A 24,408-nucleotide genomic window follows, 5' to 3' on the forward strand; every position below is an offset into this window, starting at 1 on the left:
TGCTGCAATATGTCACCGAATACAGGCCTACAATGACTGAACTGAGAGGCCTGGTGAACCAGTCTCTGGGTAATGACTATCTCAAAATCCAGAGCGTGTTCATCCCACACAGAATGATGGCTCAATTAGAGCAAATAGACTTTGAACACAGAGACAATGTAGAGTTCAAAAGACCACTGACTGCACTTACTGATATTGTAAAGGATAAGTTTCCTCTGAGATCAAACTTATAAGCCATCACCTTCATCATACCAGTGTGGGGATATTTTTTACTACTTTCATTTATCATCTATGCTTCCCTTACTGCCACCAGAGGCAGTAAGGGTACTGTACTGTGCACTGGGTGGGTCTTTCCCACTGGTAGCAGCCTTACACATTGCGTCGTGTGCAGGACGGGACTTTCACTGCCCATAGCAGTGGGACATCTATCATTCCATAACATGTACTGTGAGGGCCACTCTTCCATTGCCGGGGGACTCATTTATTATCTCAACATTTTACTCTACTTTCCCCATGGCTAATTACTGGCCCTGTTCTTAGGGGCCTCTAATGAGTCAGTGCTACTTTCATCTATTATCATTACATATATGGGAATATATCTACTCTTATCGCTCACCTATGTTATTTGTATTGTCACTATTTTTACTTTTATTACTTATACTGAGACTATTTTATATTCTGTATGGCCTCCATACTGGTGCATGGAGTCATTTTTCTCATGTTTTAGATACCAGGCGTCACTTTTATGGCTTGTGCAAAGTAAGAGAAAACCCCCCCCACACACACACACCAATGTATAGAGTGCTTTATGTTCTCGGGGTCACTGGGATGAGGGTGAGACCTGTTAGATCTTGGGTGTGCGTTTGAGGCTCTTGGAGAGTTGCCAGAGTGAGCGCTGTTCCTCATGACACCTGAAACACTATGTTATACTTCAGCAGTGTTTTATGACAGGTACATTCCAAAAATGGAGTTCTGTAGGCCCCCACCCTCGCAGTCGCCTGGCTAGGAGGGGGAAGAGATAAGACTTGGCTAAGTGGAGTGGTACTAACGATGTTATCCTAGCAGATGTTTGAGTAGAAATGTTCATCATTTGTGACACCTGTCTGAACTGTCATAAACCAAAAGGTACCCCTCTAATGTGTACGCCTTAAACATGTGACTTTAGAGTGGGTGTAATATAGCCAAAGACAATTGGTTGGGGTTCACGTTTCATGGGCTGAGACTTTATGTAAATTAGGAGGGGTCAAAGGCAAGTGGGCAGTTATCATGTTTAAGATATAAAATGTTTGCCACGCTTTGTCTCAGCTCACCTCTCTCTGTGTGCTCTTCTCTTTCCTGTCCTCTTTTTTCCTTTCCTGTTTCTGCTTCTTTCTCTTTCTGTGTTTCCCGCTTCCCTTCTTTCTTCTTCTTCTCTTCTTTCTGTGTGTGTGTATCTTAGTCTCAACTATGTTACTGTCTGTATCTTGGTTTTTGTCTGTGTTGTGTTGTAACTAATATGTCTAATAAACAGCCTGCACCAGAATCTGCTCATCCCAGTGAGTTTTTGGATATTTTGGGTTTGAATCTATGGCCAAAAAGAAAATGGAGACCCTAAGAAAATGTCACAGACACCAGACTCAGATGAGTCATGCAGTGCTCTCTGTAATGATATCAGACTATGATCTCCACAGTGGCCTCAGAAAGCAGACCCCATGAGCAGAGAGCCTTTGCAACTCTACAAAGTTCATCTGAAGGAACATTTTCTGAGCAGAATGAGACCTGAACTGTCACAAATTGTGAACATTTTTTTGCATAAATCTGTTTACCTGCAGACATTCTCTGGCATGCTGAACATGCAAAAAACATAAAACTGTCCACAGGGTGCAAAAATAAATAAATAAAATAAATCCACATAGAATGCAACTAGAATCCATCCATCCATCCATTTTTTTCCGCTTATCCAGGGTTGGGTTGCTGGGGCAGAGAAGCCCAGGCTTCCCTCTCCCCAGCTACCTCAACCAGCTCATCCGGGGGCCCCCCAGGCATTCCCAGGCCAGCCGAGAGATATAATCTCTCCAGCATGTCCTGGGTCTACCTCGGGGCCTCCGCCCCAGTGGGACAGGCCCGGAACACCTCACCCAAGAGGCACCCAGCAGTCATCCTAATCAGATGCCTGAGCCACCTCAACTGGCTCCTCTCAATGTGGAGGAGCAGGGACTCTACTCTGAACCCCTCCCGAATGGCCGCACTACTCACCCTATCTCTAAGGGACACGCCAGCCACTCTTCAGAGGAAGCTCATTTCTGCTGCTTGTATTCACGATCTTATTCTTTCAGTCACTACACAAAGCCCGTGACCATAGGTGAGGGTAGGAACGTAGATCAACCAGTAAATCGACAGCTTTGCTTTTATGTTCCTTCTTCATAGAATAGAATAGAATAGAATAGAATAGAATAGAATAGAATAGAATAGAATAGAAAGCCATTATTGTCATTATACAGGATGTACAATGAGATTGGAGGGCCATTCCTGTTCAATGCCATGCAATAGAAAGTCAAATTTTCTAAAGTATAAAACATAAATTAGAACTTCTAAAAATATACAGAAAATAAAATGTATAAAAAAATACAGAAAATAAGAGAATTATAAAAATATTAACATTGTAAAGAATAATATAAGTATATACATAGAACAATGAAGATGGTGAATACTGCACTTGGTGAATGAATATTGGATATTGTACATTATAGGAGTGATAGATATTGTTCAGTATGAATAATATAATATTGCACAGAGATGTGGGTGTTGCACAGTTACAGTGGGTGAGTGTGAGAGTTCAGGGTGGTGATTGCTCTGGTGAAGAAACTGTTCTGGAGTCTGTTTGTTCTGGCTTTGATGGTCCTGTAGCTCCTGCCAGAGGGCAGCAGGTCAAACAGGTCAAAGCCAGGGTGTGAGCTGTCCTTGGTGATGTTTGTGGCTCTGCTGATGCAGCGGGAGGTATAGATGTCCATCAGGGAGGAGAGAGGGCAGCCAACGATTCTTTGTGCTGTCTTGACTACCCTCTGAAGCCTGACCCTGTCTGCCTCAGTGCAGCTGCCGTACCATACTGTGATACAGTACGTCAGCAGGCTCTCAATGGATGAGCGGTAGAAGGTCAGCAGCAGGTTTGAGTCCAAGTTGTTCTTCCTGAGGACCCTCAGGGAGTGAAGTCGCTGCTGAGCCTTCTTGATAACAGCTGTGATGGTATCTGACCAAGAGAGATCAGCAGAGATGAGGACACAGAGAAACCTGAAGGTGTGGATCCTCTCCACATGCCTGCCGTTGATTTGTTTTCAGTCCTTATGGTCCTGATGGTGATGCTGATGTGTTTCCTGCCTGTATCCAGCAGCGGTCAGAATAACAGCATCACCTCAGCCTCCTCTGCAGTGAAAGGAGAACATGAAGGATACAGTCAGGCAGGAGCAGAGGAGTGTAAAAAGATCAGACACATTCCTGCTCAGGTTTGATCTGTTTGACAAAATATTTTTCTGAGCTGTCATGAAGTCAAAATTCAGAAGAACATCAGAGAAAATAAGACTGAAAAGTAAAGAGCTGTGTGTGTAACTGTGATCATGAAGCTGAGGGAGAAGCAAACTCTGACTAACAGCTGCAGGAAGAGGCGGAGCAACAAAGAGTTCAGCGTCATTTTCCTGAAATGAAAGTTTGAGTCGGAGCAGCGCGGCGGTTTGTGTCTGAGAGGATCTGATCTTCCTCAAACACAGGTGAGTGCAGCGCATCGCATTCATGTGTTTATTAAACCGCGTTAACGCGAAACTTTCACTCTCTCCACGGAGACGTGTTATGATATTAAACTATAGATGATCAAAGCTTAAAGAACAGGAGTAAATCTGTTTTTCAGACTTTAGTCATACAGTATGTCTGCTGCTGAAAGTAGGCTCAGGGTCTCTGCGCCAAGAGCAGGTCACTGTGACAGGTATCAGCAGAGCGGACACGGACCGAAACACGTGAAGTAAGGAGGGATCATTTGGAGCAACTCAATATGATTTATGATATACAGAATAAGCTACTTGGCGATTAGACTCCGATGGCTCATCGATGCAGAGCGGTGATAGGAATCAGGGCAGGACCCCCGGAGTTGAAATTAAGAGTCAGCTTCCGTTTTCTGGATTCAACCGTTTGTCTCTGACAAAGTGCAGACGTCAGCCTTTTTTCCACATGTCAGCACCAGAACATCACAATGAGCACAAAAAGAAATCTAAAGCTGTCTTCATATATTTGAGAAGTTTTTATTCCCTCCTAAAGCTGATTGGTTAATGAAATACCTGCAGCTTCACAGGGTTACGCTCAGCAGGGAATATAGAGCCCAGATTCCATGAAAGTCGGGTCTCTGTGTAAAATGCAAATGCAAACACAATGCAATGATTTGTGAATCGCATAAAGACACATTTTATTCACAATAGAACATAAAAACATATCAAATGTTTAAACTGAGCAAATGAACCACTTTCAGAAACGATCAGGTGACTGAATTGAATGGCAGCACGACGCCTGTAGAAGCTGTTACAGGGCCATGTTTCCCGCTGTGCAGCATCCCCTCTTCCTTCAACAGTGTGGGAACTGAGGAGAGCGGCTGCTGGAGAAAAATGTTGTCCCGTTCTGTCTGATAGAGGATTCTAGCTGCTCCGCGGTCCTGGGTCTGCTTTGTCCTGTTTCAGGTTTCATGAGGTTCCAAATGTGAAAGGTCTGGACTGCAGGTGTGACGACTGTGCTGGTGGCAGTTCAAACGTTGTACATGTTAAATATGCTCAGAGAAGAAGTTTTTTTTTTAATTGTTCATAATTGCAATAACTGTAAGCACAACAATAGGTGAACTAATATCAGCATGAAAAAGTGAGCAATAAATAAATATTATATAGACAGCAGCCTGTTTTTGTTTTTTTTAGTTTTTCGTGGGAAAGAAGACAGTATTTAAAAATTGTAATTGCAGCAACAACAACAAAAAAACCCACAATAATAAAAATAATAACATGACAAACTAAGCAACAGATGTTCTAAGTAATATTTTGTAGACAGAGGCTTGGTATCATGGTCCCTGGGCCTAGGACCCAGGGTCTATTATGATTTCAGTTATTGCATTTTGTGAGTCCCTGTGTTTTGTCTCGTGTGTCAAGTCTGCGTCTCTGACATGTTGATTTCCTGTTTTATTTTGTTGGTCTTTTGTCTCTGGTGCTCCATATTAGGTTCACCTGTGTTTCTCTGGTGTTTTCCGTGTTCCTTAATCAGTGTGTGTATATTGTCTGCAGTTTTCCCTTGTCCTGTGTCGCATCCTTGTTGTTGTTGCTTTCCGTCCACTGTGTGTTATTTCTGACCCAGTGAGTTTGTAATCTGTCCCCCTGGTCCCGTCCAGCTCTGTCCTGAGTTCCCAGCTAATAAAGCTGATGTTAAGTTTAGTTCTATCTTTGGGTTCCTCAACCTGGCTGCAACAGCGAGTTTAATGACAGAAGAACACAACCGTACAATGGACCCCACAGACTCAGACCAGCATGAGTGGCGACAGGTCATCCATGCCTTCCTCAGAGAGACCCACCTGGTGGAATGGCCCTGGCTTGTCCGAGTTTTGCCGGGAGGTCAGAGTGGGCAGATTTTTCCTCTCACCGCCGCAGCAGATTACTCCGTCCACATCGCTGCTGCCAGAGCCAGCTTTGTTGAGGAGAAAGCATGGCTCTCAGCAGTGAAATTGGCAGCCTCATTCTGCCACCACCTTGAGCTCTGCACAGCCAGAGCAACCTCTGTTTACTCCTGTTGGCCGGCCTATGTGTGCTGGGACCAAGAAATCAGTGTGTGAAACTGTATTTTCCTCCAAGACTCTTGAAATGATTATTAATTCTGAAACTGCTGCTACTATGAAGACTGTGAGCTATGCTCCTGGGAGGCTCCCAGCTGCCAAGGACAGGTCCGCTTCTGTTTCCATGGGTGGGGGTGGCCAAGGGCAGGTTCAGCTCTGCACTTGTACCCGTTCCTCAGGTGAGGGCGGCCGAGGCCCGGCAGAATCATCAACCTCAGAGAGCAGCCGTGGTCCTTCAAAAGCAGCCTCAGTTGTCAGTAGAGACGGCTGCCCACCCTGCAGAGAGTTCCCAGCTTCCTGTTCAGCGTCCGAGTCTCCCCGTCAGCAGCAGCAGCAGCAGCAGCAGCTCTTCCCTGTCAGTCACCAGAGCCGTCAGAGGTTGCAACATCTGCTCAGTGAGCCAGAGTCTGGGGGTGCAATGTCACAGACGGCTGGGGTGTTCCATCACGTCTGTCAACACTGACCTCCTGTCATGCCACCTAATGGTCTTTGCCGCCAACAGCATTGTCGTCACTGTCATCTGCCACCAGTTAAACCACCAGAGGAGCCTTGTCGGACTTCTGAATAAGTCGCCCCCTGAAATTCTTTGTCATTGTTGCTAGTCACATGGTCGACCTACTGTCCTTGTCCACTGCTGGCCACATGGCCATCTGGTCTACCTGTACCCATGGCCTGGCAGACCACCTGAACTCTGTTTATTTGGACTCTTCTGCTCCTTTATCTTTATTTGTTCTGTTTGGTCCCTCTGTCCAGGCCCCCTCCTGCCATCATTTTTGTTTTTCTGGGGATGTCTGGGAGCCGTCCCTTAATGGGGGTGTACTGACACAGTCCCCGAGTCTCAGTTTTTGTAATTCTATATTATGGTTTCAGTTATTGAATTTATTGTTTATTATTTCCTGTTTTTCCTGACTAAGCATAGATAGGTTTCTGCTTATAGAAAACAGTGCTAGTTAGATAAGAAATTAATGCACTTAGTAACAATGTAAACATAGGATTAAACCTGAAATGAACTTGCTAAGCCCCAAAATCTGTTTTTCAGTACGGGGTCCAGGGTAGGTGAGCTGATTTTCATGTTGATGAAGCAAAATTTAAACAATTACAAAAATATTCACTATTTGACTTTTGTTCTCAGGGTGCAGACATGTCTGCTGCCAGCAATCTGCCATCTGAAGATCAGTTTCTGTGCTCCATCTGTCTGGATGTGTTCACTGATCCAGTCACCACACCATGTGGACACAACTACTGCAAAAAATGCATCACTCGGCACTGGAGTAATACCGACCATTACTTCTGCCCGATGTGTAAAAGGGTTTTTCAAACTAAACTTGTGCTCCATGTCAACACCTTCATCTCTGAGATGGTCGCTCAGTTCAGACATGAAACTCAGCAGAAATTCAGCAGCAGCAGCTCAAAGCAACAAGCTGCCAAACCTGGAGAAGTTCTCTGTGACGTCTGCACTGGAACCAAACTGAAGGCCCTGAAGTCCTGCCTGGTGTGTCTGACCTCCTACTGTCAGACTCACCTGGAGCCTCATCTGACAGCTTCACGTCTGAAAAGACATCAGCTGATGGAGCCTGTGGAGAACCTGGAAGGCAGGATTTGTATGAAGCACGATAAACATCTGGAGCTGTTCTGTAAGACCGACCAGACATGTGTCTGCGTGCTCTGCTCTATTTCAAACCACAAGAACCATGAGTTTGTTCCTCTGAGAGAAGAATCTGAAGGAAAGAAGGCAGAGCTGAGGAAGACAGAGGCTGAAATTCAGCAGATGATCCAGAAGAGACGACTGAAGATCGAGGAGATCAACAAGTCAGTGAAGATGAGCAAAGATGCTGCAGACAGAGAGATAGCAGAAGGTGTTCAGGTCTTCACTGCTCTGATGGAGTCTGCTGAGAGAGGCCTGAAGGAGCTCATAGAGGAGATCGAAGACAAACAGGAAACAACAGAGAAACAGGCTGAAGGTTTCATCAAAGATCTGGAACAGGAAATCTCTGAGCTGATGAAGAGAAGCTCTGGGGTGGAGCAGCTCTCACAGTCTGAAGACCACCTTCACCTCCTCCAAAGCTTCTCATCTCTGAAAGCTGCTCCACCCACCAAGGACTGGACAAAGGTCAGCGTCCATCCATCACATGAGGGGACTGTGGTGAGAGCTGTGGCTCAACTGGAGGAGAGACTCAGGAAAGAGAAGAAGAAGCTGCTTGAGGCTGAGCTGAAGAGGTTCCAGCAGTATGCAGTGGATGTGACTCTTGATCCTGATACAGCAAATCCTGAACTCATCCTGTCTGATGATGGAAAACAGATGAATCATGGGGGTGAGAAGAAGAATCTTCCAGATAATCCAGAGAGATTTTCTTACTGTGTTTGTGTTTTAGGAAAGCAGAGTTTCTCTTCAGGCAGATTTTACTTTGAGGTTCAGGTTAAAGGAAAGACTGACTGGGATTTAGGAGTGGCCACAGAGTCGAGCAAAAGGAAGGGAAACATCAGACTGAAACCTCAGGATGGTTTCTGGACTGTGTGGCTGAGACATGGAAATGAGTACAAAGCTCTTGCTGGCCCTTCAGTCCGTCTCTGTCTTCAGTCTGCTCCTGAGAAGGTGGGGGTGTTTGTAGATTATGAGGAGGGTCTGGTCTCCTTTTATGATGTAGATGCTGCAGCTCTGATCTACTCCTTTACTGGCTGCTCCTTCACTCAGGAACTCCATCCATACTTCAGTCCCTGCAATAATGATGGTGGTAAAAACTCTGCTCCTCTGATCATCAGTCCTGTCAATCACACTAAGTAGAGACTGATCTGATATAGAAGCAGCTCTCTGGGTCTGTTTTCTCTTCTGATTCTGATTGATTGCTTTTTGTTATTATATCATTTTGATGCTTAAGTGATCTCACAGTTACAGCACATGTTTTTCCATGCTGATTTTAACCTCTGATAAAAATGTGTGTGTGTGTGTGGGGGGGGGGGGGGGGGGGGGGGTGCTTGACTTAAACCGAGACAGCAAAAAACTGAGCAAATACATTTATACAGAATCAGGAAGCTGTTTGTGGACTTCAGGTTAATAATGGATACTTTGAATCAACTCACTGGTTGGATTTTGATTTGATTTCACAGGAAGAATTTTGCAATTTGTTCCTAATATTGATTTAAAGTTTAGCACAAAAAAAATAAAAGTAAGTAGAAAAAATTCTGGACGTGTTTTGTTAGTCTCATTAATGTCACAATTATTGTCTGACTTTTTTATATAAAATTATGGAATGAAAAAAGGAAAAGGAGCTATAAATGCTCAGGTGCAGGTCATATTTATAAGTATGAATGAAACAATTTAATGTGTGTGCAGTTAAAGGCCCTTCAGTCCACACTGAGAAGCAGTTGAGCTACTCAGTGTGGACTGATGTTGGCTAAAAGGTTCCAGCACCAGATGTTATTTGGACCTTTCTGCTAATGTCTCAGTTTGAAAGTGTTCAGACAGAACAAAGCAGAGACTGAGCTTCATGGACTCTTACAAAGAAAACGATGGCTGCAGATCAGGATCACTTTGAATCTTCATCAGCACTGAGGGTGGTGCAGTGGTGAAGGACGTGGACTTCAGTAATTCAGGAGTTTGGGATCTAACCCTGAGTCCTCCAGATCAGTGGAAAAGTCAAAGAATGCTTGCTGCTGTTCTCACCTCTGTTTCCTTTCCCCCAGCTGAACTGCAGAATTATCATGAATTCATGTTTACTTTAAGTCTGCTGGGATCAGTGATGGATGGAGGGAATCTTACTGCAGTCACAGAAATCCTGAACACGGAGGAGAAGGAAAGGAGTTCCACTGGATCACAGCAGGAAAATCCAAGAAAATGGGGTAACTGTGGTGCCACAGTCACAAGGTGATCTAACAGTGGGCTATAATTTATTTACAAAACTGCAGACAGTTCAGGTCAGTAATAAGCAGCTCAGAAACCAGCAGACCTGCGGAGGCAAAGAGAGGCATCCATGTAAAGCAAAATAATCCAGAGTAAATGAGAGGAGGCTGAAGGAGAATCCAAATGCTTTTGGTTTTAAAGGAGAACTCTGCAGGCACTGTGCATGAGGTCCTCAGGACTGAGACTCAGGCAGCGCTGAGGACCTTACAAACTCAAATCTGTGTGAGCTGTTCCTGTCACTGTTACTGTGCCACATGCGTAAATGCATGCGTCACTTCTTATTTTCAGTGACCCACTGCAGCATTCAGACATTTATCTAACACACCAATAGCATTAATAGCTGCATTTTCACAGACATGTCACTTTGGTTACAGATTCAGCAGAGAGAAGTTTCTGCTGCCTCAGTGAAATCAGCATTTCTGAGGAGCAGTGAACACTCAGCGTGAGGACTGAAGGACAGAGGGTTTGAGCCGATCACGCCCTCGCTCCGATAACATCTCCTGCTCCTAAAACTAAATATTCCCAATAGCAGCTATCACAACAGGGCAGAAAGCAGGATTTTGCTGTCGTAGATGTTGTGCAGTTTGCAGTAAATTGTGTGTGACAGACTTCATAAATCACCTTTGTGTGACTCATTTAAATATTCTCCTGAGAGTTAAACTGCAGAAAATGTCTTAGAAACATTAAGGCCTGGATGACCTCTAATTTCCTGCTTCTACATTCAGATAAAACTGAAGTTCTTGTGCTCGGCCCCACAAATCTTAGAAACGCTGATCTGCTGGAGTTTACAGAGAATGGTCCAAAACACAAAAGAGAAAACATCCAGTGAGCAGCAGGTCTCTGGAAAACAATGCCTTGTTAATGCCAGAGGAGAATAGTTGAGATAATATTAGTGAAGAAAGGAAAAGAGGAAGAACAGTTACAGTTATAGAGAAGAGTGAGTATTTATAGCAAGTAAAGATACAAATGACTTATTAAATATATCATGTACAGAGACAGAAACCTGAACTATCAACACCAAGAAAAGATAAGATTTATTATGTAATGATAAACAGCCTCAGGGAGTCATCTAAACTCATATTATTAGAGCTTTTTACCAGTTTGAAACAGGGCGAAATGGAAATTTAGTCTATGATTTATTGGTATGTGATAGCAACTTTGGGAAACAGCAGACCCAAAACCTGCAAGTAAGCTGAGACAAGCGTCTACATAACTGTAGAGCTACAGAGAAAGCAGGACTGCAGCCACAGACGAGTGTTTAGGATTCTGCATCAACGCTGTACAAAGACCGTTTGTGCTGTATTCATCTCTTTGAGAATGTTTTGTTCAATAAATCTCTGAAAGATCGTTTGGCTTCAGCACTCAGTTATTTTTCCATGACAGGAAAGTCATTGTGCCAGTGCTCAAACCAGCCAAGACGATGCAAAACCAGAGCGACATCTGGAAAATAATGGCAATAAAATGATAAATGAAAGACTAAAATACTACTAAAGCATATATGTCTAAACAAGCACTCGTTTAGAGAATTCCACATTCAACAGTCATTTCCAGCTTCTACAGATCTCACATACACTTATTGTAGTGTGAATGTATATTTTCAAAGTATAAGTGGTAACAATCTTTCAATCCTTTACAAAAACACAGCAGAGCCTCATATTTTGGGCCCTGTGCTCAGCAAAGTCCTGGCAGTGTACTCATCCTGTGGAGATTTCAGGAATGGAGAAGAGCCGTCGTCTAAAGAGGCTGAAGCTCCAGAAGAAGAAGCTCATGCCTCATGGTCTCGCTGTCTTATTAAAAAGTTATTTCTGCATAACTTTGGTTCAACATGAGGCCAATAATGAAATAAATTCATTGATGAACATGAATATGTCTGTGATTGCTGTTTTCCTTTTTATTGCAGCAATTTGAATAAGTCAATACTAAAATCATAAAACACCACATTAGTTTGTTTTCAACATTCAAAATCCAGCTGAACTTAATTCGCAGCAGTAAAGTCCCACAAACTCTTAAGATCTGAGAGCTGAAGTCCATTTGCTGTTGAAATGACACTGAGAATGTGTCATCACTAAATTTTATTTTACATTTTCCCTAAAATGTTTTGTTCTGCGGTGAAGAGGCTGAGCTCAGGGGTAATCCACCTTTGACCCCCAGGCACCACTCCACTCATCCACACCGACACATCACTGCAGAGAAGCGCCATAAGTTTTCCCATCTTAACTCATCATAGCTTTCATTAATGAAGCGTCATTGCTGGATGCTCACAGATTTTATTTATATATATATATATATATATATATATATATATATATATATATATATATATATATATATATATATATATATATATATATATATATATATATATATATATATATATATATATGCTGGAGACACACATACTGGTACATCTCTGGTCTTTTGTGTAGATTGGTTGTGTTATTATTTTTAGGTCTGAATCCATCTGGCTCAGATCCAGCCAGTGAGCAGGTGAAGGATGATGAGGAGGGTGTTGGCAGTGAGGAAGAATCCAAGGCAGCAATCTGGCAAGTGAAAAGTGGAGATTTCAGTAGATTAAACTCAATATGTAATTTCTGGAAACAAGATGAGCATGAAGGAATCAACATTTGTCTGTATTTTGATGAAAGGTTAACTTAAACATGCAGATAGATAATGTTGTCAAGAAGTGCAGAAAAGTGAAAAATGTGTTACCTTGCTTATCAGGAAGTGATGGCGGGGAGGGCAGTGATCAAGATTGAGACTGGTTTACATGATCAAAGAAAACTTTTCTCTTTGTGGCAGAAACAGTGGGAGAAGGAGAAGGAGCAGCATTATTTTTTGCTTCAAAAGGCTTAGAAGATACTGAAGCTCCATCTGTTTCATGTAAAAACGAGCAGGAGGAGTAACATGGTGTAACAAACCGAGGCTGGGACTCTGAGCTTTGAATTATGGGTTGGAGCTGATGGGTGTGTCCTGATGGAAAATGCACATGTGGAAAGGAACTGTTCCAAATATGCTACACAAAGAAAGCATAATATGCACACATGCATAATACCATAATACTCAGCTTGGATCGTTTGGAAACCATAAATTCAGTTTTTACAAAGTACCAGACTTTAAGTGGGAATTTGATGCTGGAATTTTTGGAAGCAGGTTAGTTGCATGTATTCCATGCAACTAACCTGCCTGAAGGTAGAAGAAACTCTACACCTGCTGACAGACAGAAAGAGGCGGAGCAACAATGATTCACCGTCAAATTCCTGAAATGAAAGTGAAAGTGTGAGTAACAGCGGAGCTGCAGTGGAGGTACACATCTCTGTGTGTCTGAAGCAAATTAAACTGAGCTCACCTCTTCTTTCTCAACAGCGGACACAAATACAGGTGAGTGCAGCAGCAGATTAACTGTGTTTCATAGGCAGCACTTTAACTCCTCATTTCACACTGACGTCAGATTAGTTCAGGCGGAGACTTGGAGACGACGTGAAGCAGAATGAAACTGAAAATCATTAAAGTTAAAAGAATTTGCGCTTATGCGTCAAATATTCACGAAAAAAACTAAAATATCCTCTTAAAATGTGTTTTTCTTTGACTTTAGTTCTCATTGTAAGAACAGTCTGAGCTCAAAAAGGTAAAAATCACATTTAAAATCTTTCTACAGAAGAAACTCATGCCTGATAGTCTCGCTCTTATTTTAAAAGTTATTTCTGCATAATTTTGGTTCAACATGAGGCCAATAATGAAATTAATTCATTGATGAACATGAATACTTCTGTGATTACTGCTTCTCTTTTTTTTCGCAGCAATTTGAATACATCAATGCTAAAATCATTACAATACACCACATTTATACATTAGTTTGTTCCAAACATTCAAAATCCAGTTAAACTTTATTTTCACCAGTAAAGTCCTTCAGTTTCTGTTCAATTTTTTTTTTTAATCTGAGAGCTGAAGTTCATTTGCTGTTGAAAAGACACTGAGAATGTGTCATTACTTAGGTTTATGTTTTAGATTTTTTCTAAAATGATTCTGTGGTCATGACTTTAGGAACTGGGTGTGCTTCTATTCTCCCCCACAAATACTTTTGTATGAAAGAAAAAAAACACCCAAAGGACCCCAAGTAGTGATGGTGAGATGAAGCTTCATTGAAGCTTTCCTTCCAGTTGGTGAAGTCAAGGTCCGAAACTTCGTGCACTTTAATTGCTCTCCTGCATCATCAAGTGGACAGTAAATGTAAAACAGGCAGCGTGATTACAATCAAATCGTGGCTTTGATGCGTGAAGCTTTGAACAGATTAAATAAATGAATGATGTTTGTGATGCCAATACATAAATTCTGAACTTATTAATGTGGTGTCTGTCTTTATGATACAATAGTGGCGTCAGAAGGGAAAGTGGAAACAAATTGGGGAGAGGATTGTAGTAATGTAACTGTGATTGTTTTACCTAATTATTAGTTAATTTATTATTATGTGCATATCTTATTAGGAGAGATCAGCTCAAAATGTTCCCAGACAGGGGAAAATCTCTTTTTTGCTGGTTCCTAAATAATAATAATAATAATAATAATAATAATAATAATAATAATAATAATAATAATAATAATAATAAATTAAATGACTCTTGAATAAATTGCAAACAAGAGCTGGATTCAGCACATGGGGGGGTTAACCACTTTGCCTGACTAGAGACCGCATTGCCTGTGATGTGGATGAGGTCCTCTGGCTGAACCACGCGCACAGACATGATGGTGCAGAGTGAGTCTGTGTCCTACAGTGCTGTGCTTTTCATTTGCTTTTGACTTTTATTTCTTGTTTTGTCTACATTCATCACTGTCATGTCACTCTGACTATGGCAGTGTTTCAATGTACTCACTTGAAATGAACATTTTCTGTTGACTACATGCCCTGGATGCAGGATGACCTGGATGGTCTTTGTGAATAGATTTTTTACCTGCTGTGTGTGTGATCTACCCACAGTGTTTGGCTTTGCACACAGGGCAACTTATTTTTGCGGTGATGGTTAGATTTTGACAGGACAGCTGCTGCTTGCCTTCTGTTGCTGCTTGCTTGTGTTTTCTGGTAAAGTCTAATTCCTGTTCTTGACTGTAACCAGTGGTTTGCACCAGGGTTATAATAGTTTTGGATTTTACATTATAGTTTAGTTTTAGTTAGTTTTTACTTTTTTTTCTCTAATTCAGTTAGTTTTAATTAGTTTTCAGAGTGGTTTTTCTCGTTTTTATTAGTTTTTATTTTTGGTTTCATGCGTAGTTTTAGTTAGTTTCAGTATTAGTTTTAGTATTTTCATACCTAATCAGGTGCAAGATTCAAGGCGCAAAAGTGACTATTGTGTAATGAAAACTTGACAAAAAGATACATTTAAAGAAATATATTCAACAACCAACTGTTCACAAGACATGCTAAATGTGTGTAATATTAAGGACACACATGAACATCAACAGGGAGAAACAAAGAAAAACATGAACTCCCAAACTCAATAAATTCTACAATAAACTCCACAATAAAGTTCAGCATCAGTGCAGCCGATTAATAACACCTACATGTGGTGTTAAACAAAAACAAACTCTTTGAAGGAGTCAAAGCTCAAATCCAGCTGCATCCTGATGTTCTCACCACCTGAAGCTGCTTCTGTTTTGGAGCTAGCTTGGTTAGATGCTCGCTAATTAAACTTGCAGGGTCTTTGCGGCCTCTGTACACAACCCACGGAAGTTGTCGACCTCATGTCCACATTTATGCTTGTGTAGCTGGATTGTGTGTGTTAATTACCTTGTGGTCGTGTGCAGGTGTTTGTACTCAAAGAACCTCCATACGGGACTCTGCCGCTTTCTCTGCAGACCGCAGCCATTACTTTGCGGACCAGCGCGGTGAGCGCACGCACATGCGCACTCACACAGTTGTCCTATGGCGCTCCCAGCTTAAACTCGGAGAGCGGAAACAATGATTTCATATCAATCCACAAGGCTTAAAAAAAAAAAAAAACAAGTAAATGAAAGTCAGCTTATCGATAATTTCAGTTAGTTTTAGTTAGTTTTGTAAACTCACAATTCAGTTTTAATTAGTTATCGTTTTTTCCTTTTAATTATAGTTTTTATTTATTTCAGTTAACGACAATGTTTTTTCAATTTCAGTTTTCGTTATTTCGTTCGTTTTCGTTAACTATAATAACCCTGGTTTGCACCTTGTTGTAAAGCCTTGGTGTTTCCATTCATGGCGGTATCTCTTGATTGTAGACTTTATTGTTAGTGTTCCTGACTTGTTTTTGTTTTTTTAATCTCCATCTATCCCTTTTCTTCTGCTTATTCGGGGCTGGGTCACAGGGGCAGCAGACTAAGCAGAGGAGCCAAGACCTCCCTCTCCCCAGCCACCTCCAAAAGCTCATCTGGAGGGACCCCAAGGCATTCCCATGCCAGCCAAGAGACATACAGTAATCTCTCCAGCGTATCCTGGGTCTGCCCCAGGGGCCTCCTCCTGGTAGGACATGCCTGGAACACCTCACCCAAGATGCACTCAGGGGGCATTCTAGTCAGATGCCCGAGCCACCAACTGGCTCCTTTTGATGTAGAAGAGCAGCAGCTCTACTCTGAGCCCCTCCCGAATGGCCACAGTCCTTGCCCTATCTCTAAGGGAGAGGCCAGCCACCTTTCGGAGGAATTTTGCTCGTGACCATAGCTGAAGGTAGGAACGTAGATCGACCGGTAAATCGACAGCTTCACTTTTGCCTCTTCACCATGACAGACCGGTGCAGCGTCCCCATCACTGCAGACACAGCCCTGATCCGTCTGTCGATCTCCTGTTCCCTTCTCCCGTCACTTGAGAACAAGACCCCGAGATACTTAAACTCCTCCACTTGGGACAGGAACTCGTCCCTGATCCAGAGGAAGAACTCCACCCTTTTCCAGCTGAGGACCATGGCCTCAGACTTAGAGGTGCAAATCCTTATAGACATTCGGCTGTGAACCATTCCACTGCGAGCTGGAGGCCACCACCTGATGAAACCAACAGGACCGCATCATCTGCAAAGAACAGCGATGAGATTCTGAGGCCACCAAGGAAGAAGCCTTCCACCACTTGGCTACGCCTAGAAATTCTGTCCATAAAAATTATGAACAGAATTGTTGACAAAGCGCAGCCCTGGCAAAATCCAACACCTGCTGGAAATAAATCCAGCTTATTGCTGGCTACATGGACCAATCTTTCGCTCTTGTTATTAAACATAAACATAATAACATATTTATGGCACCCTTGTAACATATATTATTCCACTGATGCGCAGCAATGCTGTATGCTGAATTAGTATTATTTATATATTACAAATGGCTTATTTAGTAGTCTGTATTTAGGTGTGGGAATGACGTATTATGGGGGGGGTGTCAAATTTTGCAGAGGGCCCCTTCAAGGCTTGGATTGGCTCTGATTGGTTGTAATGTAAAGATAGCAGTCAGTGTTAACAACTGGTCAGCTCTAAGGTGTTCCAGGCTCTGATTTTTCTTACATAGTACTCTGTGTCATATAATCCACCCATCCATCCATCCATTCTCTCCCACTTATCCGGGGCCGGGTCGTGGGGGCAGGAGCCTAAGCAAAGAAGCCCAGGCTTCCCTCTCCCCAGCCACCTCCTCCAGCTCATCCGGAGGGACCCCAAGGCGTTCCCAGGCCAGCCGAGAGATATAATCCCTCCAGCGTGTCCTGGGTCTACCACGGGGCCTCCTCCCGGTGGGACATGCCCGGAACACCTCACCCAAGAGGCAGCCAGGAGGCATCCTAATCAGATGCCCAAGCCACCTCAACTGGCTCCTTTCGATGTGGAGGAGCAGCAGCTTTTCTCTGAGCCCCTCCCGGATGGCCGCACTCCTCACCTTATCTCTAAGGGAGAGGCCAGCCACCCTTCGAAGGAAACTCATTTCTGCCGCTTGTACTCGCGATCTTATTCTTTCGGTCACTACCCAAAGCTCGTGACCATAGGTGAGGGTAGGAACGTAGATCGACCGGTAAATCGAGAGCTTCACTTTTACACCAAGCTCCCTCTTCACCACGACAGACCGGTGCAGCGTCCGCATCACTACAGAAGCAGCCCCGATCCGTCTGTTGATCTCCCGCTCCCTTCCCCCATCACTCGTGAACAAGACCCCGAGATACTTGAACTCCTCCACTTGGGGCAAGAACTCGTTCCTGAGCTGGAGAGGGCACTCCACCTTTTTCCGGCTGAGGACCATGGCCTCAGACTTAGAGGTGCTGATTCTCATGCCGGCCGCTTCACACTCGGCTGCGAACCGTTCCACTGCGAGCTGGAGGCCACCACCTGATGAAGCCAACAGAACCGCATCATCTGCAAAAAGCAGAGATGAGACTCTGAGGCCACCAAGGAAGAAGCCTTCCGCCACCTGGCTACGCCTAGAAATTCTGTCCATAAAAATTATGAACAGAATCGGTGACAAAGGGCAGCCCTGATGAAGTCCAACACCCACAGGAAACGAATCCGACTTTTTACCGGCTATACGGACCAAGCTCTCACTGCGGTTGTACAAAGACTGAATGTCCAGCAACAACGGGCCAGACACCCCATACTCCCGCAGGACCTCCCAAAGGACACCCCGAGGGACACGGTCGAATGCCTTCTCCAAGTCCACAAAGCACATGTAGACTGGTTGGGCAAACTCCCACGCACACTTGAATATCCTTGAGAGGATAAAGAGCTGGTCCAGCGACCAGCGATCAGGACGAAAACCGCATTGTTCCTCCTGGATCCGAGGTTCGACTAACGGACGGACCATCCTTTCCAGCACCCTGGCATAGACCTTTCCGGGGAGGCTAAGGAGTGTGGTCCCCCGAAAGTTGGAGCACACCCTCCGGCCTCCCTTCTTAAAGATGGGGACCACCACCCCGGTCTGCCAATCCATTGGCACTGCCCCAGATCTCCACGCGATGTTGCAGAGGCGTGTCAACCAAGACAGCCCTACAACATCCAGAGCCTTCAGGAACTCAGGGTGAATCTCGTCCACCCCAGGGGCCTTGCCACCAAGGAGTTGTTTAACTGCCTCAGTGACCTCACCCCCAGTGATGGTCAAGTCATCTCCCTCATCCCCAGACTCTGCTTCCACTACAGAAGGCGTGTCAGTGGGATTCAGGAGGTCCTCGAAGTATTCCTTCCACCGTCCGACTATAGCCTCAGTTGAAGTCAGCAGCACCCCACCCGCACTATAAACCGTGTGAGTGGAGCACTGCTTTCCCCTCCCGAGTCGCCTGACAGTTTGCCAGAATCGCTTCGATGCCGTCCGAAAGTCTTTTTCCATAGCCTCACCGAACTCCTCTCACACCCGAGTTTTTGCTTCGGCCACTGCCCGAGCTGCATTCCGCTTGGCCTGCCGATACCTGTCAGCTGCCTCCGAAGTCCCACAGGCTAACCAAGCCCGATAGGACTCTTTCTTCAGCTTGATGGCTCCCTTCACCTCCGGTGACCACCATCTGGTTCGGGGGTTACCACCACAACAGGCACCAACCACCTTGCAGCCACAGCTCTGAGCAGCAGCCTCAACAATGGAGGTGCGGAACATGGTCCATTCAGACTCAATGTCCTCAGCCTCCCTCAGAATGCTGTCGAAATTCTGCCGGAGGTGGGAGTTGAAGATCTCCCGGACTGGGGCTTCTGCCAGGCGTTCCCAGCACACCCTCACAATATGTTTAGGTGTGCTAGGTCTGTCCAGCATCTTCCCCCGCCACCTGATCCAACTCACCACCAGGTGGTTATCAGTTGACAGCTCAGCTCCTCTCTTCACCCGAGTGTCCAGAACATACGGCCGCAGATCTGATGATATGATTACAAAATCGATCATCGACCTGCGACCTGGGGTGTCCTGGTGCCATGTGCACTTATGGACATCCTTATGTTCGAAAATAGTGTTTGTTATGGACAAACTGTGGTTTGCACAGAAGTTCAATAACAAAACACCATTCGGGTTCAGATCGGGCAGGCCGTTCCTCCCAGTCACGCCCCTCCAGGTCTCACTGTCATTGCCCACGTGAGCGTTGAAGTCTCCCAGCAAGACTATGGAGGCCCCAGATGGAGCACTCTCCAGCACCCTGCCCGGCGACTCCAAAAAGGGTGGGTACTCTGAACTGTCATTCGGCGCATAAGCGCAAACAACAGTCAGGACCCGTTCCCCAGCCTGAAGGCGCAGGGAAACTACCCTCTCGTCCACCGGTGTAAACTCCGACGTACAGGCAGCAAGCCGGGGGGATACAAGAATACCCACCCCAGCTCGCCGCCTCTCACCGAGGGCAACTCCAGACTGGAACAGAGTACAGCCCTTCTCTAAGAGACTGGTTCCAGAGCCCAGGCCATGCGTTGAGGTGAGCCCAACTATATCTAGCTGGTATCGCTCAACCTCATGCACTAGCTCAGGCTCCTTCCCCACCAGAGAGGTGACATTCCATGTCCCAATAGCCAGTTTCGATAGCCGGGGATCGGTCCACCAGGGCCTCCGCCCTCGTCCACCGCCCGACACACACTGCACCCGACCCCTACGACACCTCCTGCGGGTGGTGGGCCTACAGGAGGGCGGGCCACCAGACACTCTCCCTCGAGCTCCCTCCCCAGGCCTGGCTCCAGGGTGGGGCCTCGGTAACCCTATTCCGGGCAGGGTAAACTGTTCCCTTGCTGTTTCAATCATAGGGGTCTTCTGAACCGCTCTTTGTCTGGACCCTCACCCAGGACCAGTTTGCCATGGGAGACCCTACCAGGGGGACAAGCCCCCGGACAACATAGCTCCTGGGATCACTGGGGAACACAAACCCCTCCACCATGATAAGGCGGCGATTCACGGAGGAGGTGTCACATAATGAATAATTAAAACTCATGGAAATAACATTTCTTTAAACTATATAAGATGGGTATTGGAGATTCTGCCTATTCTTTACTTTTTCTGTTGTTTATGTTTTTCTACTGACCTGAAATTATTGTTATCACACTGATGTTTCTAAATCACCTACAAAAATATCTAACAATTGTACTTCCCTGCCTTTTGTTCTCAGAGTGTAGACATGTCTGCTGCCAGCAATCTGCGATCTGAAGATCAGTTTCTGTGCTCCATCTGTCAGGATGTGTTCACTGATCCAGTCACCACATCATGTGGACACAACTTCTGCAAAAACTGCATCACTCAGCACTGGAATAATAAAGCTAAGTACAAGTGTCCCGTGTGTAACAAGGTGTTCAAGAGACGACCTGAACTAGACATCAACACTTTGTTCTCTGAGATGGTTGTTCAGTCCAGATGTAAAGTTCAGCAGAAAGCCAGCAGCAGCAGATCAAAGCAACAAGCTGCCAAACCAGGAGAAGTTCCCTGTGACATCTGCACTGGAACCAAACTGAAGGCCCAGAAGTCCTGCCTGGTGTGTCTGACCTCCTACTGTCAGACTCACCTGGAGCCTCATCTGACAGTGAAAGGTCTGAAAAGACATCAGCTGATGGAGCCTGTGGAGAACCTGGAAGGCAGGATGTGTACGAAGCACGATAAACATCTCGAGCTGTTCTGTAGGACCGACCAGACATGTGTCTGCGTGCTCTGCTCTGTTTTAGACCACAAGAACCATGAGTTTGTTCCTCTGAGACAAGAATATGAAGGAAAGAAGGCAGAGCTGAGGAAGACAGAGGCTGGAATTCAGCAGATGATCCAGAAGAGACGACTGAAGATCGAGGAGATCAAAGAGTCAGTGAAGATGCGCAAAGATGCTGCAGACAGAGAGAAAGCAGAAGGTGTTCAGGTCTTCACTGCTCTGATGGAGTCTATTAAAAAAGGCCTGAAGGAGCTCATAAAGGAGATCAAAGACAAACAGGAAACAGCAGAGAAACAGGCTGATGGTTTCATCAGAGATCTTGAACAGGAAATCTCTTTGCTGATGGAGAGAAGCTCTGAGGTGCAGCAGCTCTCACAGTCTGAAGACCACCTCCACCTCCTCCAAAGCTTCTCATCCCTGAAAACTGCTCCACCCACCAAGGACTGGACAGAGGTCAGAGTCTGTACCCCATCATATCAGGGGACTGTGGTGAGAGCTGTGGCTCAGCTGGAGGACACACTCAGGAAAGACATGAAGAAGCTGCTTGCTGAGGCTGAGCTGAAGAAGGTCCAGCAGTATGCAGTGGATGTGACTCTTGATCCTGATACAGCAAATCCTGAGCTCATCCTATCTGATGATGGAAAACAAGTGAAACATGGGGGTGAGAAGAAGAAACTTCCAGACAATCCAAAGAGATTTACAGTTTTTGCAAATGTTTTAGGAACTCAGAGTTTCTCTTCGGGCAGATTTACTTTGAGGTTCAGGTTAAAGGAAAGACTGACTGGATTTTAGGAGTGGCCACAGAGTCGATTGGCAGGAAGGGAGGAAATTCAGTGAAACCTCAGAATGGATACTGGACTGTGTGGCTGACAAACAGAAATGATTACACAGCACGTACTGACCCTCCAGTCTCTCTCAGTCTTCAGTCTGCTCCTGAGAAGGTGGGGGTGTTTGTGGATTATGAGGAGGGTCTGGTCTCCTTTTATGATGTAGATGCTGCAGCACTGATCTACTCCTTTACTGGCTACTCCTTCACTCAGAAACTCCACCCATTCTTCAATCCCTGCAATAGTATTGATGGTGGTAAAAACTCTGCTCCTCTGCTGATCACTCCTGTCAATCACACTAAGTAGAAAAATTATTATATTTTCTATGAAAGCAGTCTGTGTGACAGCTCATTTGCTATTTGTATGAGCCCAATGGCTGTGGGTACAAATGATTTTCTGTACTGGAGTCTTTCAGTAGTGATGTTTGTTTTGTTCCATAAAGATGTTATAAAGTAGGTGATCAGAGTTGTTCAGGATGGTTTCTGTGATGGTAATTGGTTACATTCCAAGTGGTGTTAAGACAGTAGCTCTGTAAGCTTCTTTGACATTGGTGTGCAGCACATCAAGGGTTTTAATTTCTGTGATCAGACAGTAAACAAATTGTGTGAATCCACTCAGGTGGGGGGACAGAGAAACATGACTGACGTCTCCTGAAATTATGAAGAGTGCTTCTGGATGTTTAGTCCGTGTCCTCTGAACAATTTCATGGAGAGCTTCACGTGGAGCTTCTGTGGAATGCAAACAAGTATTGTTATGATATGACTGAATTCTCTTGGTACAGTACATAATATGGTCGCATACCAACTGCCAATAACTGAATATCAGGACAAAAGTGATATGTGCAGGATTACAACATCTGTTGACCCCCACCTTTTTTATTGGCATTACCTTTAGCCTCTCTGTCGGTCCATATGAGGGTGAAACCAGGTAGATCCACATTAGAGTCTGAGATGTTTCGATTCAACCATTTTCCAGTAAAACACATTAGACTCCACTCACGCTATACTTTGAGTCTACACCAATATCTCCAGCTCATCACTTTTGTTGGGAAGAGTTGATGAGTGTTGGCCAAAAGGGCTTATATGTCCACTGCCAAACCTTAATAATTTGATTAAGTTATTTGGTGGTTAGATTCAAATAGCCCATCGCAGGAGAATGGAATCCCAGCAGTGATAGGTATCAGGGCAAGACCCCCAGGAGTCTAGACACTGGCGGAGGTGAAGATAAATATGGCGGCTTGGTTGGAGCGCTAAGTCACTTGAGTAAGGGGGAGATGGGGAGGTAGTGGGTTCCATGAATGAGTCTGCAAGTGAGACACGTGGTGGTAGTTAAAGTATGCAGAGTGGAGGCTGATTGGCTTGAAGATGGCGGGCAGAAAGATGATTGAACTAGAGCATCTTCAAGTCTGACAGCATGTGAAAATGGAAGTGAGGTGAAGAATAAGCAGACAGATGAGTGAATACAGATCTTCCTTATTGAACTAACACATAAGCTTCATTAAAATAAAGGCCTTTGCCTAATAAACTGAGTGAGTTTGGTGTAAATGTAAGGTTCCAAGGGAACTTTGAATTCTTGTTTATTATATTTGAGTTTGATTTCCTGTTTGGGTTTTTCTATTATTTTAGTGTTCAAAGTTTAGATTCTTATACATTAAAACTGCAGTTTTGTATTAATGTTTTTATGTCTTATTACTCTAGTCCTTTTGGAACTAAGTTTTAAGATATTATTGAGTTCTGGTGCCTGTTCAGATAGCTTACTTTTAACTCCTCAGTTTTTCATTTCTATTCCTCCCTCTCTCTCATCTTTTCTGTTAAAGTCTTTGCCCTCCTGTCTCCTCTTGTCTCTTTCTTCCTGTTTAGTACGAATTTTCGTAATGGTTCATGGCCTATTTTGCTTTGATAGGTGTTTTTCTTTGCAATGTCTTGTTTTGGGATTTACTTTCTGTCTATCCAGTTGTGTTGGCTACTTTCACCTTTGTTTTGTTCCCCTCCTGTTTCTCATTTCCAGTCAGCCCTCTGTGTATAAATAGTCCTGTCCCCCTCTGTGTTATTCCTAACCCCTCGTGTTTCTAGATACTGGTTTCTCACTTGTTCTGATTTTATTTTGGACTTTTTAGGAGAAATTAGAGCTCAGTTTGTTGTGGTTCTCTACCTCTTGTACATTTGGGTCTTCAAATGCACTACAGTTCGTCCACCATATTGGAACATATGACATGTTAGGGTGTAGGGGTTCAAACTTGGGCTATGATTTCAGAGGCTAAGAAAGTGCTGTCATTAAAGTTTATTAAATGTTC

The 24,408-nt window shown here is 44.4% G+C and overlaps 1 protein-coding gene and 1 pseudogene across 1 annotated transcript; both read left to right on the forward strand.

Moving 5' to 3' along the window:
• Positions 1 to 3,660: 3,660 nt before the first annotated feature.
• Positions 3,661 to 8,744, forward strand: LOC115783612 (zinc-binding protein A33-like). Its single transcript, XM_030734527.1, has 2 exons — positions 3,661 to 3,740; positions 6,957 to 8,744. The coding sequence occupies exon 2, from the start codon at positions 6,966 to 6,968 to the stop codon at positions 8,604 to 8,606; it is 1,641 nt and encodes a 546-aa protein (XP_030590387.1). The 5' UTR covers positions 3,661 to 3,740; positions 6,957 to 6,965; the 3' UTR covers positions 8,607 to 8,744.
• A 4,268-nt stretch (positions 8,745 to 13,012) lies between these two features.
• On the forward strand, positions 13,013 to 22,421 carry LOC115788434 (E3 ubiquitin-protein ligase TRIM21-like; annotated as a pseudogene).
• The last annotated feature ends 1,987 nt before the right edge of the window (positions 22,422 to 24,408 follow it).

Source organism: Archocentrus centrarchus, chromosome 1 (genome assembly GCF_007364275.1).
Source record: "Archocentrus centrarchus isolate MPI-CPG fArcCen1 chromosome 1, fArcCen1, whole genome shotgun sequence".
In the NCBI taxonomy this organism is placed as follows: domain Eukaryota; kingdom Metazoa; phylum Chordata; class Actinopteri; order Cichliformes; family Cichlidae; genus Archocentrus; species Archocentrus centrarchus.